General features: G+C 39.0%; 1 protein-coding gene across 8 annotated transcripts in view; it reads left to right on the forward strand.

The window, feature by feature from the left end:
• MAPK10 (mitogen-activated protein kinase 10) overlaps positions 1-19,084 on the forward strand; it is a 179,067-nt gene that overhangs the window by 137,605 nt on the left and 22,378 nt on the right. For all 8 annotated transcript variants that reach the window (XM_076337018.1, XM_076337026.1, XM_076337020.1 and 5 more), the window contains 3 exons: positions 2,364-2,546; positions 4,754-4,878; positions 18,738-18,801. In XM_076337018.1, the coding sequence (XP_076193133.1) occupies positions 2,364-2,546; positions 4,754-4,878; positions 18,738-18,801 (372 nt within the window). The remainder of the gene's footprint in view (positions 1-2,363; positions 2,547-4,753; positions 4,879-18,737; positions 18,802-19,084) is intronic.

A 19,084-nucleotide genomic window follows, 5' to 3' on the forward strand; every position in this document is an offset into this window, starting at 1 on the left:
CCTTCTCCCCTCTCCATCACCGTTGACACTGTTTCCCTCCACGTAGGCCCTATTCTGGGATCTTTTTTTACTCTTTTTCCCTTATCACACACATCCAGAGCATCTTGCTACATCTTCCCTCTCAACATGTCCAAGTCCCACAACATTCTGTAATCCCAAAGATCTCTCTCTTTTTGGCCTTCACTAAATGCCTGAGAGATGGTTAACGGGCTCTGTACAAGTGTAAGCTTCTGATGTCTGCTTTGAAGCAAGTCCTGTATTTGGCCCTCCCGCTTTATCAAATGGTCTTCACTCTGTCTGCACAGGTAATGCTTTTATAGCGTGGCTTTCTCACCCTTTAGCTTCTGTTGGTACAACTAACAGCACCTTCATTTCTATATTCTCTGTTCTTCTCTGCAAAGCATTTACACACTCTATATTTTCCAGTTCCTCAGAAAGACCTGCTTCTGAAATAGTCCAGCCAGCAAACAATGAGATGTGTTAACTTGAATACAAATTTAAAATGTCAGAACACTTTATTTTCTAATAAAATATTTAATGAAATATTCAGGCTACTCTTTGAACAACTAGTCTTGGATAACTTTATTGTTGTTGCAATTCTTTAGTTTTCTGTTGAGAAAAAGATATTTTTCATGGACAACACAAGATACATACAACCTGTGGAGTGTGTGTGGGAGGGGTTGTTCTACATAAATCTTTGATTTAGTTTAAAAAATGAACGTCATTCAGAAAAATCTTTACAGACCACTGTAAAGATTGCTATTGTTGCTATTTCTAGCAACCTTTTTCAGCTGAAATTAAAACCATTCGAAACACTGTTTCAGCATTCTTAAAGCATATGTTTGAATTGTTTTCATTCCTTTAAACACTTTTGATTAGTAAAGCTGCAATTTTTAAATTAATTACTTGATTTTTGTTCAAATAAGACAGTTCAGGTGAACCCAAATTAAGTCTGTCTTGAATTTTCAAGGTATGTGAAAATACTAAGTTGCCATTTCCCTAAACTAAAACACTTTTTTGAAAATCTGAAATTGCTGCTGCACCAAAGAGCTGGTTTTTTGCCTGACTTTATTTTTTTTTCCTTGTTATCTTCATTCTGTTGACCTGATTCCTCTCCTAGATTGTGAGGAACTGTCTTTAGTATTTTGGAAATGCCTCCACACTTACGACACTCATGACAATAATAACTTAGAATAATATAATAATAATAATAATAATAATAATAATAATAATAATAATAATAATAATAATAATAAAACCTCTGTGCTGAAATGCTTTGAATGTTTGTCTTCTAAAAGCTTTTTATTTCCAGTATGTTCTTAATGAAACTCCCTTCATCACATTTCTTAGCATCACTGTACCCATGGCTGCATGTGATCTTCCTTTTTTTTTTTATGTTGTCATCAGATTCTTAGCACTGTGAATTAGACAGTGTGATGTAGAGATGGTACTGATTTTCATAGACATTTGCTTAATAATTTTTTTTTTTTTGGCACAGTAAGGCTTGTTCTGAACATGGCTGGAAGAGCTACGTAACACCTATCAGATGCCTAATTGTTATCTCAAGAAAACTAAAAAAATCAACACCAAAACAAAAAAACTCAGTACAAATTGCTTGTAATACAATTTCTTTTTAAGCATGAGAGTCTGTTTCTTATTAGTCAGTAACAGTTTAGCAATGTAGCTGTCACATTTGCAGTTAAAGAGAAACATCTGTTTATACATGAGGCAACATTTGTCTATAGAAAATGAGTCCCAGTGCATTCGTATAAAATCAAACAAATTGCTTTTGAGGGGTTGCTGGTTGGGTGGTTTTAGCAAAATTAGCACTAATAAAGTGATTGGAGAGACTACACATACAAGCACGAAGCAGATGAGTTGAAGGTGACTTCCGTCCCATGCAGAACTCCTTTGAGCCAGCTGGGTCTCACTCTCCACAGACTGAATAGAGAGGGCAAGCGAACATGTCGTTCTTCCCTGCTGCGCCTGTGCAGCCAAGGTGACATAGAGGCAATTACCTGTATGTAAAAAAAGGGAGTGCAAGTCATTGGATTGCAAGTTAAAAATAAAAATGGTAACGAGTGTTGACCCAAAGAGAGGAAGCTGTGTATTTTCCCGTGGTGGTTTTAGGATTGCACAATGCCCTCAAGTAAGTATAGTTGTGAGAGAGAGTTTTGCCCTTTGCAGGCCGTAGGACCTGGAGGTATTATGCTGGAGGCATAATGATGAAAAAAGATAGTGACTGTAAAGGTGTTATGAAGGAAGTTAAACACCTCTGAGGATTCCCAGAGAACACTCAAACAGAAATGTCAGGAGACTACACCGGGGTTTGCTTTTTGTTTTCCTTAACTACTGATGTTCAGATATTGATCAGTGGAATAAAGTTATTGAGCAGCTGGGAACACCCTGTCCAGAATTCATGAAGAAGCTGCAGCCAACAGTACGGAACTACGTTGAGAACAGACCCAAGTACGCTGGCCTCACTTTCCCCAAACTTTTTCCAGACTCTCTCTTCCCAGCTGACTCGGAACACAACAAACTCAAAGGTATGTCTGACAAAGGGACGTGGTTCACATGTCAACAGCTACAATTCAATGAAGGTTGTTTTCAATTTTTCTTCTCTCTAGTTGCACTCCCTTTTAATGCAGTTAGTTGCAGAGACTAATGACTGCATGGGTTTTGTTCAGCTGAGAGGCAGCTTTTGGAAATGATTTTTGGAGACCCTGGTGCTCGGGCAGCCAAGGGAACATACATTATCACTGATGTGTTAAGCATATCCCCATGGTGTTCTGTGTGATGTTTCTATACCGTGAGGAACTGAGGTGTTCCTTTTACTCTCATTCTTAAACTTGTAGCAAAAAGGAACAGTAGAACTTCCATTGGAAGATCTCAGTGCTTGCGCTGTTTTGTTTTAGGTGAAAAATACCGGTTCAGCCAGATGCCTGCCTCATAGCTCTACCTTTACTAGGCAATAGAAAGATATTAGCAACGTCAGCCAAAATGGTCTTGATGTAGCTGAGGTTTAATATCTGCTATGGGTGGATTTCTTTTGCAAAATGCTGCGGGTCAGTTTGGATATGTGAAGGAGACTACTAAACTTAACTACAGTGTGACTAGATATACCCCTGTAAAATATAAGTTGCAACGATTTTAATCATATATTGAACTCTTGTTTTACTTGAACAGGGCATTGACCTTCAATTGGAAAGAGTGATTAATGTGTGTTTAGTATAGAAAGGATTTCTCGTCACAGCTCTGGAACCCCTGCAAGCTTGTACTACGTATCAGTTCTGCACCACTTGAGTATTTGGGGCTGCTTACTATGGTGGCATGTAATGGTTTTCAATTGCTTGCAATTAGCATGTCATTACATTACCCAGAATACTCTTCCAATTAACAACTGTTTCATAGCAAGGCTGCTGTCTCGGCTCTGGGAGCAAAGTGAAATGTCTGAGCAGATGCTTTTGGATACACAGAATTTTATCCTTCTATTACAATAAAATTGAATAAGGGAATTTTCTTGAATTTTGAGCTAATTAATAGAAATTACTGTCAAAAAGTGCTGTTATGTTTTGGATACAGGAAGCACATGCATTTGAGCATACTGAATGCCAGTTTTTAAGATATAGTCACAGAACAAGAAACAGTGCATTAAAAAATTCTGCTTGTGCATCATTGTATCATCCCATGCCCCGCCTAAATATTTCACCGTAATGTAATGTTAATGGTTTAATTAGATATTACTTTTACTCACCCATGTCTGATGAGATACCTAATAATATTTTTGCACTTGCATCTCTCTACATTCTTTTTCCTTTCATTTTCTTTTTCATTTACACAGGAAATAATTTTGAGCATGGAAGAGCTTAGAACACTACATTGGTAGTAATACTAGAAATATATGTTGTTATAATTTTTTTACATGGGTTTATATGGTATTATATTTGTTACAAACTCTAAACTGTAAAAACAATTTGGGTAATAGAAGCATGAGTTTGTGGCCTGATAGGTACAATGGACTATATTATCAGGTAAAATAAATCAATGTCGCAACATAAAACTCAACCTGTATATATAAGGCTGTGCATTTTTGTAGCGGAGAACGATGTGTGCCACTGATTTAAACTTTGTTATGTGGGACAAACAAGACTTAAGCAGTTCCAAGGCACTTCCATACCGTTATGTGTTGATCCCAGGCTACAGATTTGACATTATTGCTTCTAATGGGATGCCCTAAGATAAGCCTGGTACCTATGCCTCACTAAAATATTCAATGCCTCCCAACAGGCTAGGTGAAAAGCTTTAAAACATACAGAAAGGTTTGGATGTTTTTCTGAGCCACCGTAAGTGTACCTGTAAGTTTCAGGCTTTGATTTAGTAATGCCATGATTTTAGACTTCATTATACGAGCTTTTGTTTTCTGATCCTGGCAATAATACAGATACCTCAAGCACATTTTTCTTGGGAATATTATTCAGCCCTCTACATGGAATCTGCATACAACATGTAAAATCTCACTGAAGCTTGTTGGGGGGCTTATGGTATGCAGCTCTGATGTTGGCACCCTCCTAATCAATCCGACCTAAAATGATTACTGAAGAACTCTTGCTATAACAAGACAAGGGGCTGAAGTACATACAAACAATCTCTAAAAGACGTGTGTCATTGTTACTTTCCTAACCCAATTAACCCTCCTCTGGAGGCAGTGATTGTTTTGTACTAATACTATGTTTATCTGATTTCATTGTTCTAGCCAGCCAAGCCAGGGACCTTTTATCAAAGATGCTAGTCATTGATCCGGCCAAGCGAATATCAGTAGATGAAGCCTTACAGCATCCATACATTAATGTCTGGTATGACCCAGCAGAAGTGGAGGCGGTAAGTGAGGCGTGACTCCTTACTTCAGGCTGCTAAACGCAGATATGATTCATAGATTCCTGCTGGTTTACAGCAGCTTGATAACGAGCATGCTATAAAGAAACAATGTTGTTGTGACTGTGGTGGTCTTTGGATTTACGTGAAATGAGATCTGTAGGGACAGGATATATCTCTTTGTTAGATTAACTGACAATAGATGGGAGAAGCAAAAACATTTCAAGCCATTTTCTGCTTTCTTCTAGACAACATGACGAAAGGATTTTGAACCCAGTAGCTCACCTGGTTTTTCTAGCTATATAAGTCAGTCTGGCAAAAGATACTATCTTTCTCTCTAAACCTTTCCTCGTGGAAACGCTTCCTATGTTTGTGTTCAAGGATATATATGGAGAGGAGGAGAATTAAACAAAACAAGACAAAATCCTGAATTTGGGATTCAGTAAAGTCTTAGCAGGACATAAATTATTCCTTAAAATGAAGCAGGGCCTCATCTGTTTTCCTGGGCCACAGTTCAATGTTCAGTATCATGTACACTGTGTACAAACAGAAATGGAATTTTTCTTATAATCCTGTCATACCTCTCCGTATACCTTGATGAGGCTGGTGTTAACAGGAATAAGTGCAATCTGTAGGCTCTTCAGTGACATGGTATAATAGATATAGGTATAAATTCAGAGATGTTCTCTCTAATACTATGTAAGAAATGTATGAAAACAGAGCTCAGTATTTAAACAGATTTAGAAATCTTACTTAACCACAATAGGAAACTAAAACCCTGAACCTTGCAAAATTAAATCGCTGCTGTTTAGTGATATACTCCCATTCAGTGTGTGTTCTTGAAAGTGCAGTAAACTTCAGAAGTAAACAGAGTGCACAAAAACCCTACAAATTTCACACACACAGGAGTTTTGCAGAGTGTGTTACTTCGGAGTGCTTTATAGAGGATGGTTCTGCTATCTAGAGAACCTTTAGTTTTTGTGTCCTGTTTAGTTTTCTTCAAGAAAAAAGTTACCAGTCTGAAGCGTAAACATTTGATACGCTGCAATATTTTACCCCCTGGCATGTACATTTTAGTTTCACGTCCCTCTTGAAGATCTCATTTCATTGTCAGATACTTTTGTTGTATTTCCATGCATTTCTTAACTCCGTTTTACAGAACTACTCTGATGTCAGAACTCGGATTTGGGTCCCTCTTTAGATGTGTTTTGCCTGTGAATTTAACCATGGAGAGCCACTTCTAATGCAGAACAGGAAGGGAATTTGGTACAGTGGATATTTCGATGTAATGATTTGCCCAATTTCTAAATGTATGCTCTTAGTTGTATTTCAGATTGAAGCGGAGGTTGAGTTTTTGTCATAATGAGGCTGCCCTTTTAGAAGGAAAAACTTGCCACACATGCCTAGAATTACAGCTGATATTGAACCTCGTATTACAGTCCTCTTATGCAGACACACATCAGGGGTATATCTCTGGCTGAAGAGACAATGGTTTAATTTCTGATTGTACCAGAGTCCTCATGTGATCTAGAACAAACCACACCCTTTCTCTGGATCATGACTGTAAAACAGGAATAATAATTATTCATTTTGCCTGCCAGGTGAATTGGCTGGAATCTAATGAGCCCACTAGCTCTCAGAAGCCTGCAGTAATTACATTCTAGTTCATTGAGGCATTAGTCTCTGACTTACACCTCCTATCACCTTAGATACCTGTACAAACGTGGTGCCACACGCTATCAAATCACATTCCTTGCATTTTCACTGTTGGCTGCATTTCATTGCTCAGTAAATGACTACAGAAGGTGTAAAGCAGTGGAAAACCAAACTGTCATTGCTCTCATAGCACCTCAAAGAACAGAGGACGTCCTGTGAGGAAGGAACAGCGCCTTTAAATGTTCAACTTCAAATGCTCGATTTTGTCCCAGTTATTTGTAGTTTGCATCTTTGTCTGAATTGCATCCTTTTAGATAACCCTCTGTTCTCTTCACCCACCTGGTTCTTTGCACAGTTACTGTGTAGTTAACATGAGCTGAACATCAGTGTCCCCAGCTGCTCTGTCTCTCTTAGCTTCAAAGTTTTCTCTTCCAAAACATGCTATATCTTGTCAGTAACATACTATAGAATCATACTAATACTTTTTTCATGAGTGCTTTGACAGTGAAGTGTTACTGAACTGCTTTGACACCAATCACTCTATGGTACAGAGACCCTTCTTCTCTTGGGATCACAGCAGGTTAAAAACCAGGAAGGATCAGGTTGTGTGCAGTGTAACCTAAATAGAAGAACATGGGATTAATAAATACTCATTGTATTTTGTCAGAGTGCTAGGAACTCTAGAAAGAGCCTGGCTTCACTTAACACTCATTATTTTTCCAATTTCATTTTCAGAGGGAAAGTTAAACTGGAGGACTTTCCTTTCGTGATTAACAGTTTATTAAATTCTAAATTTCCATCTGTTCGTGCTGACATACCTTCAGTGGCTAGCTGTGAATCATTTACTAATTATTTTCCGGAGAAAACTTAACTCAGTTGGATTTTCTTTGCCTCTTGATTCAGCTGTTGAAGTGCAGTCAGCCCGTGTTTTTTATCAGCGTTTTCTCGATGATGGAATAAGTTTCTCAAACAGATTCATGGGAGATTGGTGGCTTTCTGTTCTTTCTCAAAAGAGTGTCCTGAGGTTCTGGGACTGCTACTAACTGGCAGTGCCTCTACGAGGAGTAGTTGTTGCTACACTGGAGAGAAAGTTTTACTTGTGCATCCGTGTTACAACTTGCCACTCCTGGCTGAACACTTGATATCTAATTGGCTATTAGTTCTTTACAAGACAGCAAGGTACCTGTATGTGATAAACTTGTTTGTTGGTAACACAAGTGATTTAGTGCTTCAAGCATGAGGTAACTTGTTTCCTCTTGGAAAAAGCTGTGTTGGTATGCACAACAGTCTGTGTCCATCTGTCTGTGACCTCAGACATAGACCAGGGGATCCTAGTGTAACATCCAGAATACCTTTTGGAGTATCTTGTAACACTGTGCTGACATCTGATGTCTTAAATGATTACAGTTTTGTGCAGTAGTTTATATTATGCCATAAGCCCCAGGCTCTGCATCTTGCTAATTCCCTTGTTCTACTTCTGTGTTACTTGTTGCAATTTTGTATTATTAAGGGTATTGGATAAATAATTGAATTACTATCACAAGAGTCTTTGCATCTCTCTCAAATAAATACTTCACTGAAATATCCGCCTTGTTTCAGTTGCAGAAGAGTTAGGATCAAATTCAGTAAACATTTGCTAAAGCCATGCATTAAGCATGTCATGGGCAATGGGGAAATGACTGTCATCTTACGTATTTTTGTTAGATCTTGCCAACTTTGTAGCAGGGGTGGGAGCTGGTACTCATCTAAAAAAGTCCAACAAATGAGCTCTTTGAGAGGTAGGTACTTTTGCTGATTCAATTAATAATCTGACTCTGTGAATTAATACTGAACTAAACCGCAGAAGTTATACTAGGGTACAATTGCACAGAGAAGTAGTATTTGAATGACATGTAAAAACCTAAAAATGGTTTTCTGGCTCATTAGTGTTAGTTTTTGCAAAAAAAACCATCAGGGACATCAGTACGAAGAACAGATTGCAGTCTGATTCTTCCAGGTTGTGTACGTCTTAAGTTTCCCATTCCAATTTGAATGGAACAAGTAATTTTTCCCTGTCTTGGTAAGCTATTTTATTAATGTGTGCTATGAAACAACTGCACCAGCACATTTCATCAGTGACTTTTCTAATGGATCTCTGGATCTAGCCCACTGAATTTTGGAAGGTGGAAAACAGAATTTACATCTGCCACTGGACCTCAGTTCTGCAGCTGAACCTGCTTCTAGATGTAAACCAGAAGACGATTCTAGATCAAAGCACTGTTGAAGTGTTGAAATCCTCATGCTACTGGTCTAGGTCCTTTTTGTCCACAAACTATGCTGTAGTTTGTGAAGCTTATAAAAATGCCTTGTGGGAAAGGTAGAGAAATATATACTGATCATTAACTGTTTCACTGAATGCAGTTAAGAGTTTGTCCCATTGTGGTCTCAACTTCTTGTGCCTACCTATTTTAGCTGTGTTTGGGAGCCAGCTCTTATAAATGAAGGACAAAAGCAAATGAAAGACTACAGTCTAAATAGTTTTTTCAAACCATTTAACCCCTTTTTTCCTTATTCACGTACAGATTTAGGATCTGTGTTCGTGATTGGAATAGGTTGACAAAAGGTTTACGCAAATGTGTATCAGCCTAAGGCGAGTCTGCTACTGTAAAGTTTCTGTTCTCAGTGTGTAATAATTTGCATGAAATTGTTTGTGTTTCCTGTCTGGAAGATTTCCAACCCAAGGAAGAGGTGGTGATATTTTCTCTTTCCATGACAGTCTTGCAAACTTACATAACAGTAAAGCGATGGAAAGAGATTGAGCTGATATAGAGCACAGTAGCCATTCTTATTCAAACTAATGTCCTTTGCAACATTTGTTCAACTCTTCTCTGTTTCTTAAAAGTATTGTCTCATATTTTCATTATCAGGAGACTGGGCTATTCTAATGCTTTGCTGCTTCAGTTAGCTGATAAACCAGTTAATGGGTTTTGCATTTGTGCTCTCTGAGTATTCAGTTTTACTCTTGTTTTCTATTCTTTTTGCTTATTTCATGTCGAAATTCGGAAGTGCTATTTTTACTATGTTGGCCATTTTTGAAGCATTTGTCCCCTGGTATCTTTACCCCAAGATGATCTTTTGTTAAAACAGGTTTTAGGTGGGCATTTGGTTTTTGTATTTCACTAGAAATGCCGCAGTTAGTCAGCATCTGATTTGGTCCTTTTTTTCCCCCTCTTTTTTGTGGATTTTCCTTGAGGTAATCATGAGCCTTACTAGTTTGCAATTGCTTGCTCCTGCATTTTACAAACATACTGTTTTGGAGCCTATGAATATTTTTTTTACAATTGCATTCAGTGAGTCTTCTCTTGTGTCAATCTGGCTTCTGCAACTGGTCTCATCCAGGGTGTCTACATTTCTTTTTCCTGTCTGACAGCAAAGCTTTAGAGACAGAAATTTAAGAAAAGCCTGGTCGTCTTTGACTCAATAAAAGCTCAACACTTCAATTCTCTGTTGTCTGGGTTCTGACCCAAGCTGAATTACATCACTCCGGGTGTGATGAACAGGCAGATCAGAACTCCTCTGTCAGGTAGAGGGATCAGGAGCACTTTACAGAAGCTTACCAGGTACTGCAGTGTTCTTCATCTTTTCCTCTCTTCCCTTACACAAGGAAGTACACTGTATTTGGGGCTGTACCTGTCTATTAGATTTCAAGTAATAGCTCTGTTGATTCCTGGCGAAGGGAGAAGAAAAGCCGTAAGCCAGATTTTACATTCTGTCTTTCTATATCACAGACAACAGGTACTAACTGCAGTTTTTGCTTTGCCTTTGCATTTGCAAGTGGGCCTTGTCTCTTCCTAGATGAGCACTTCACCCCACTAGCTCACAGCTTCAGAGATTTGTGTCTATTTCATGGGCTATGTGCCAGCGGGTACAACAGGAGCCTTAGCTATTGACTGCAAAGTGGGCAGGCAAGGATGGACTAGAGGGAGGAATGGGAGAAAGGATGGACTAGCAAAGATGAATATTCTGCCACTTCCTTAGGGAAAGTTTGCAGAGGACCAGCTGGCATCTTAATGAATTCTCCTTTAGGATTTGCAGCGTGACGAGGCTCTATGAAGCAACCCTGCTTTTTCACAGACTGCCCTGCAAATATGCAGGCCAGGGAACCTGACAAGAGAGCGTTAGGAAAATGAGTGATGGAGATGCTTTTGGTCACTTGCATTGTGCTTAACTTCCCACTCTTTTTCCTGATTGCCCCACTGGGACTTAGAAGCCTGCACTGTGTTGCATCTGCCCACATTCGCTGCACTCTCTCTTTTGTAGCACTCAATATGCATTTTTCCACAGAGTGAGGTCTTTCATCATGTGACTAAAGGTTTGGTAGTAGGGTGTTTGGTTTTGTTTTTTTTTTTTTCTTTTTTTGAGTCCTCCTCCCATGGTGTGTAACATGAAGCAGGATTCCTTCCACTATCAATAACCCTGTACAGCAGGGATAACACAGAAATTAGGATACGGGGCATTAAACAAGATGGCATTTTCAACCAGTATAGCACTGGGGGGGATTTAGTTAACTTAGCTGTCTAGTTAGATTACTCCTTCTCCCCAGTAAATGGCTTCATCAAAAGCAGATAGGCATCCGTTGTACAGTATTCATTTGGTTCAGAGGCCTAGGAGGACAGGTAACTGAAAGCATTTAATGTGACAGGAATTTTGAAGTGAGTTGTTGCAATATCATGAAGTGTCAGTGTGTGCTTGAGTAGACCATGAAGAGCACTGAAGACAGTTCAGGGAATAAGCAGAGAATTTGGTGTCAAAGTTTAACCTGGAGGTAACGACCTTCTACATCTGCCCAGATTTACAGCATTATGAATGTGAGGGAAACAGATAAAATAGCTCTGTCCATTTAAAAAGTAGACTAGTGAGACAGTTACAGTCCTTTTTTATAAGTCTATTAAAAGTTTATGGTCTTTCACAGGCTGTTATGGGGGCAATAAAACTATTATGTCTCATTCTAATGGGCAAAGACTGTAACACAAATGGGAAGTGGTAGGAATGCAATACCCTTTCCCCCCGATGTGTAACAGCATTAAACTCTTCTGGCCTTAAATGCCATATTGTGATTCCCTGACAGAGAGAGGAAGATGATATGTTACTAGATGTGGTACTTGCTACTCACTAACAGCAGAAGGTTACACAAACAGCACTGTGACTCTCCCACAGACTTCTACATAAAAACAAACCAAATCCAAAGCCCTCAATAGCTCTGAAACAGTCATCATCTTTACATTTAGAAACAGGCCTTGCACAGTTTTTAAGCTTGCCTGTGGAGTGAGTGGTAAGCTAGATTTTGGATTTAGAGGAAATTCTTATGTCTGACATAAGCTTCTTCTGAGCCCACTCAGATTGCCACAGTATCTTTGATAATAAAGTCATGGTGTTAGGTTCTCCAGAGCATACATCATTGCTCTGAAATTAATTTGAATAGTGTTACTCACAGTTAAGATAATTTTTGTATTCAACCAATTATAACTAAAATACATGTTTTTAAAAAATATGAAAACATACCGATAATGTGTGTTTATGATTGTGTGGAATTCCCAAGATTTTAGGAACTGTTGAAATCTGTTACCAATCTTCACACCTAGTTTATATGTAGGGAAACCAGAGTTCAAAGGGAAAAAGTATTATTTACTAATATTACACAGCAAATCTATTGTAAAATCAGAATAGGAACCTATAGACCTTCTCTGTTTTATATTTCAGTTAAAGGTTCCTTTTTCCTGTATGTTATATGCAGAAACCGTCTCAGTTTCACTTTTAAACAAATATTATTTTTATTACTCTCGTGTTATGATATTTACTTTACCTACATAACAGCATTTGGACTATTATCATGAATAAATGAGACACATGATACCTCTTCTCCCTCAAAGTGCTCTTGTTCTACTTTTAGGAAAGAAGACACGTCCAACATCTCTTGCCTTCACATGTAGACTATCCTTTTTATTGTAGACAATCTCAGTATCTCCCAGATGACGTATTAGCTTCTCTGTTTCCCTGTCTGTGCTTGAGACTTCATTTTCATTTACACAGCTGCTTTTTTTGACGTTGCTATACATTCTTATCCTTCATTGAGATGATCTGTGAATAAATCCCAAATCTGATACTTAATTTTTCGTATCTCCCCTAATGTTTATGCGATGCTGCCTTATATGCATGTCACTGTTTTTATCCCAAAATGTTTAAAATGTTTGTGAACAGAATGGATTCCTAGACATGTGCTTTAGAATAGCTTTAGCATTGCCACTTGGGTGGCTCTGAAATAAAATTTCAGAACACTTATGTTCGTTGTTCTCTAGGACTGCGTTGGCTTGAGCTGCCTCGTCTCCAGCCTAATACCTTCCATATTTTTGGCATTAGAAATAATTTTGAATGGGAGAGATACCTACTTATTGGTATCAAAGTCACATTCTTATGCAAGACTGTGGCTGCTTTCTATTCCTCCCCTTAATTTTGCAATTATTATGTTATTTCATAAAAAATTAACCAAGTATTTTTTGGCCAAAAAGAGTTGCTTGCACATTTCTGGAAGAAATTTTTGCTGTTTAGGGGCAATCGTTGAGGACTTAATCTTGCACATTTTTTCTTCACCTATAAATGACTCTGTTTTGGAACCTTTTGAATATCCATGTGATCTCATATTGGTTCCTACTTGGGAACAGTATTGTTCCATTCCATGGGAACAAATCTAGTAGCAAAATTTGCCATAGATTATCTGATGTTTTCTGTTAACTGGTTTCAAAATTTGTCTTAGATTTTACTGTACCTGTAGTAATTGCTTCTTATCTGACATATGCCATCCATTAGAAGAGAGATTTCTTCGAAAACAGAAAGATCAGATGTTAAAAATATTCCTTTTAAGCATCTCTATGTTGACAGAGTTTTACAACAGTGATAGATTTTGTGGGGTTTTATTCACTGTAACTCACACTGCTTTTGTTATTGGTTTTATTTTCATAGGATTTATATTTCACTAGGGTATCTCTGCATCTAGGACCACCAATGAGGGGCTAAGCTGTGAATTATCATTCATTTTTCTGTGTGTTACCTTTTATTAATGTGATGCTGTTTCCTACAATGCTTATGAAGACAGCTTGGTTTGCGGTTCTCAGTCCGAGGTCCTGTCCAGGATAGAAACTGCTGCTGTATTGTCTTAGCCCGGTATAAACTACCTATGACCAGCTGTTAAATACAGTCTGTTCAAATTAATTTCAAACTTCATAATTTGTCATAAGGAGAAAAAAAAAAAAAGACCCGTCTCTCATTTTACCTGTGAGTGCTGAGCATCCATGATGATGGAGAAGCGCTTCTGGAGAGCTCTGTGACCTTGGCAAACAACACTTCAAAGAAGGTGTCACCTTCACTACAGGTGACACTTCATGGCAAAATCAAGGCTGTCAGGTTGTGCATCTTCTCTGGTATTCTTTTCTCTTGCCTAGCCCGGTGTGTATAGATGTTGTACTTAAACTCTTTGGTGATCTGCCACAGGGTTTTTTTAGCAATCAGTTACAGGGTTTGGTTTTCTGCTTAGAGGTCGATGGTGCACATCTGTTGTCTCACAAAAGAAGTTTGCAGCTCTGCTTTGCACACCAGCACAGATATTTCCTCCAGTCAGCAACATCTATCCGTTTATAGCTGATTAATTATGGAAGCTAAACATAGCTTCTGCAGCAATCTTTGTTAAAGTCAGTGAGAAGTAGTGGTTAGAGAAGAAAGAGGCATTTCTTTTCTTCTTTTTCTTTTCCAAACCAAACTAAAGCTTTTTCCAGCTTGCTGTTGTACGTATCTGCAAGCTGTTCAGTCATCTGTGTGTAGCCAAGTAATCTTGACTCCTGCTGCATGGTATCCTTACAGTCCAGCTGTTTCAGAAACAGCTCAGACAACAGTTTCTTTGATGCATACTATGCATGGAGTTTTCCAAAAGGCTCTACAAAGAGTCCAAGGAACAAATGTGCACAGAGGTATCTCTTGTTCCATACCCATAGCTGAGATCATACCCAGTCCACTGTGGAGTTCCTGGGCAATACAGGGTGAAATCCAAGGCCCTTGACACTTTCCTCTCTAGCTAAAGACACTTCAGGCCTCTGGTGACAGCACATTGGTGTACTTCACCTTGCACTGCAAAAATAAATATATAAATGGTATCAGTAACACAAACTAGGCTGTAGAAAACACAAAGGAATTTCTATATTCACCTGCTATGAGGACCTAGGCCATTTAACAAATTGTTTAACCTCACACCATTAATTTTTACAGCCTCCATCGCCTCTGTTATTTGTATATTGCCAATTCTATCGTTGCTTTGTATGCTGCTCCACAACTACTGCTCCAGACCCTGTGATTCTGGGAACAGATGCAGAATCAAGCCTTGCTCCTGCCAAGCTTTCTAAAAACAGCTCATCCCAAGGTCTTCACTGTGCTGGCACTAGGTCTGCAGAGGCAGGGACAGAGATGGCAGGATTTATTCAAGTGTGAGGTCCAGCCTCACCCCTTTGCTTTCTAGCAGTGGCATACAAACCAATCCGTGTTGCTTTGCAAAATTGAGAATACATCAGCATCAACATGTTTTGCTTTTTTCCCTAGTGAAAAGCTTTTCCTCCCTGGATATTAATACCTTTCTAGGTATTTAACAAATCTAGTAGTCTCCTGACGTTTATCTGACCACATGAAAAAAACTGTCTTTTGTGGGTTTTGGGGTTTAATTTGGTGTTTTGGGGTTTTTTTAGAAAAAGGTCCATGTGGATATTTTCTGGGTTTTTTTGTAATTTTTATTATATTCAATGAATGTTAAATTTAATGCAAAAATATTTTAAAAATCCATTTGTAAAATGTAAAAGCCAAGAACCACTGAAACAAGGTATTATTTTAATATCTACAAGAAAAATATAATTCATTCCTTCTCTTCCGCATCCAAAAATAGATTCTATTCTTTGTTATCGTTGCCAATGCAATTGCTTACAAATCAATCTGATTTGGGGAGAAAATGGCTACCTTAAACTAAAGCTAGATGCTGCCACCCATAGGCTTGATCCACACTCTGCTTTGATGAAATGCTAGTTTAACTATACTTTTCTGAAACCTATACAAACTAAACCATGTAAGTCTCCGTTGGGATGTGCTGTATGAAGGATTTATAAGACTGTCTATACTGCAGCTGCATCCACATAGAAAATTAATAATGATGAACTCGGACATTTTCTAAGGCATTTGAGCTAGGCAGCAAAGTCATTTTTAGGCCAACCTTTGCACCAAGACTGAAATCAGGTGCCCAGGAGGACCCAGGTATGGGAGCTGCTCTGTCTGCTTCATTGCTGTGACAATACTTGTGTTAAAAACCTCTCTTCCTCCCTCTAATTTTAGAAACTGGTTAAAAAAAAACCCAAACAAACAAGTTAGCAGAAAATGGGTGGTCAGCCTGGAGGGGATTGTCTAGGTTGATAACAATGTATTAAGCTTTGTGGTTCTCATTAAGATTAATGAGGATCGTGGGAAAATAAATTCATTCCTGAAACTGTTGTGGTATTCTGAGCTCAGCTCTGTGCCTTGAATCAATGAAAATACATCATAAGGGCTCATTTCCTTATATCAGGGAATTTGGATGGGAAAGCTTCACTTCTCCCAGAGCAAGAGCCACTGGCCTGGCCTCTCAGCGGAGCTCCATTCACCTATGTTCTGCACAGGCTTTAGAGGTTATAGATCCTGCCTGCATGAAGAGGAGGGATTTATTCATGTCATTATCACACTGAATATTTGTTACCCTTGGCTCTCGCGTTCCTGCCGAGAGCCATGTTTTATAGCTGTGGGTTCTGCTAGCTCACAAATAAAGGTCTGCAGTATAAACACTGGTACAGCAGTAGAACACTGTGCAGGTGCAGTTTCTGGCATCCTGTGGTGTGTGAAGTACAGAGTTTGGTTGTTCTCCCTTGATTGTCTCCATAGCAAAACAGGAGTTTGGTGACAAATTAGATTATTCTGGGCTCTCTCCCCGGAAAATGTCTTCGTTTCCAGAATGTCTTAATCCAGGAAATAATTACTGCTTCTTTTCTTGTTGCCTATTAGCCAATTATGCCTGCTTAAGATGTAGCTGAAATAAATTAGGAGAGACATAAGCCAAAGATTTTGTGGTTGTGTGAACTGAGGACAGGAATGTGCATCTGATCACTTGTTTGATTCTGTAATTTGTGTTTGGGAATTGAAGTAGTGAAGGAATCTATCCTCTTATTTCTGGCTTGGGGAGAAATACCCCTGTTTTTCTATGGAAGGTGTAAAAGGAGTGTTTCCACTTGGTAGGAGCAATTTTACCCACAGCCTGTGCTTTTTGTAAGCCCCTCCCTGAAGCTTTTAGAAAGAAAGGTACTTGCAGGATATTCTTGTCCAACTTGGTCTACCTGCTTTCCTTCCACCTGACAAAGAAGCAGTGGGTCTGTCACCGTGAGTCAGACTACAGCTCAGCCAAATGCCTCCCTTATTGCTACCATAAAAGCCAAGAGCCAGCTAGGTAGTGGAGCTGACAGCCCCTGTAAGTGTCCTGTAAATTCCTAGCCCCCCAGGATTTCCTTGTCTTTGCCAGCTTCTCTGCTTTCCCCTGGTAGGAAATGCAGGCTGCAGGGCTGGCTGAGTGGCTGAGCAGTAGTCCAGCAGGCTCAGCTGGAGGAGTGGAGCTTGCTTACCACATCCCACTGGTCAATGGTGAGGTTCACCTGCACTCTTTTGTAGCATTCAGCTCCCTGATACCACAATTAGCAGAAACATGGAGTCCCCATGGAGATTGCATCGATTTTGGTTGAATCTGTCTTAAGTTTCAGGACTGACTGGAAGGGACTGAGAAGGGTTGTTATGCTGAATAAGAGAACAGCTGCATTGGTTTTGGACACAGACTTCTTATGTGGTTGTGTCTTACCTTGCTGATGTAGCAAAACCTCAGGTACCCCTGCTGAGACCTGGTACTCACTTTAATTCATGGCACGTGTTTCAGGTTCCCTCTCGGCACCTTCTCAGGTATGAGACTTGGTAATCCAGGACTTCACCTAATTCCCTTGTTTTTAGCCCCAGTACAAATGTCACTCTGCAGGAACTTCTCCTGTTTTCAGTGGACTTGTCCAGTTCAGCTATCATATAATTTTCCTGGTCCATATTACGTCACTGAGCTATTACTTTCTCAGTTGTATCTGTAGCACGCAAATAGCTTAATGGACTGATGGTGTTAGAGTCCTAAGAGCAAATTCTCAACTTCTTAGTGAATCAGAAAACAGCTTGCTAAATGTGCATTTAACTGTAGGATGTTTTGAAAGGGATGCAATGGCCTAGTGCCCAAGATGAAAGTTAGAGGAAATATTTATGAGCGAGAAAAGTATTGGAGATCTTGTTTCCATCTGCATTAGATACTCTTACCTTGGATACTGAAGCTTCTTGGTAGAAGGAAGGAGGAGAGAGTCCTCTGCCTTGCTTGGCTGCTGTATTTGGCAGCTAACATCAGGAGACACAATGAATCCATGGCTTAGTTGCCCAATGACAGCAGGTATTCAGGCTCTCGGAAACTCTAGTTGCCTTTGTTTCAGTAAATTCCAGGATCTGCTACTTCTGTGACATTCTCATCAACTAAAAAAGAAAGTAAAAAAAAAAAAAGAAGAAACCTTTCTGGTCAAAGCAGAGTTATTAAAAATATGTATACTGGAATTTGGAACATGGATCAGAAATTCTGGCAGGGAGATTTACTTCAAAATTAGAGTTACTCTGAGATTTTTGTATAGCAGTGAGTATGATGTCTAAAGGACAACTTAAAAATTAATATAGTAATATTACTACTAATTAATCAGGATTGGTATTTGTCTGGTACTCTGACAGTACTTTCTCTGCCAGTGCAAACAGTCCGTGTGTGGAGTTTCTGGGCTCAGTATAAGCACAATGGTACTGTTAACCTGGGTTCTATGTCAACTGCAACTATGCCTCTTGTTTAAAACAGGAAAAGGGAGAAGTATATTGATTTCTTCTACATAAAGAGTTGAATTCCAGAAGTGTTAATCCCTTTAATATTCAAATGTTTCATCTGTTTTTGCATGTACAGGATGGATAACAAAGAGGGAGAAGAGAATTTATCTTTACTTAAATAATTACTCCTAATTATTTACAATATAACAGACAATCGACTAAGTAGCTTTGTTCCTCTCCTGCAGCCTCCTCCTCAGATATATGATAAACAGCTGGATGAAAGGGAACATACAATCGAGGAATGGAAAGGTAATCGCGGTTTAGAATTATATGGGAAGGGGTATTTCAGTGGCAAAACGGCCACGTCCCACTGCCAAGTGCATCTCTGCAAAACTAAAAGAATTCCTTTGACATGAAGAATTGACACTAACCTTACAAACTGGTGCTTTGGTAGTGAAAATATAAGAAATGTCCTGAGGACTACCATTATCTACACAGGTTAATGTTAACACAGGAGGTGCAGATTCCAGTGCTTCATTGAAATCTAAAGATATCATCTGGAGAACAGATTACTGTTCAGCAGGACGATGCA

This window comes from Aptenodytes patagonicus, chromosome 4 (assembly GCF_965638725.1).
Source record: "Aptenodytes patagonicus chromosome 4, bAptPat1.pri.cur, whole genome shotgun sequence".
Taxonomy (NCBI): Eukaryota; Metazoa; Chordata; class Aves; order Sphenisciformes; family Spheniscidae; genus Aptenodytes; species Aptenodytes patagonicus.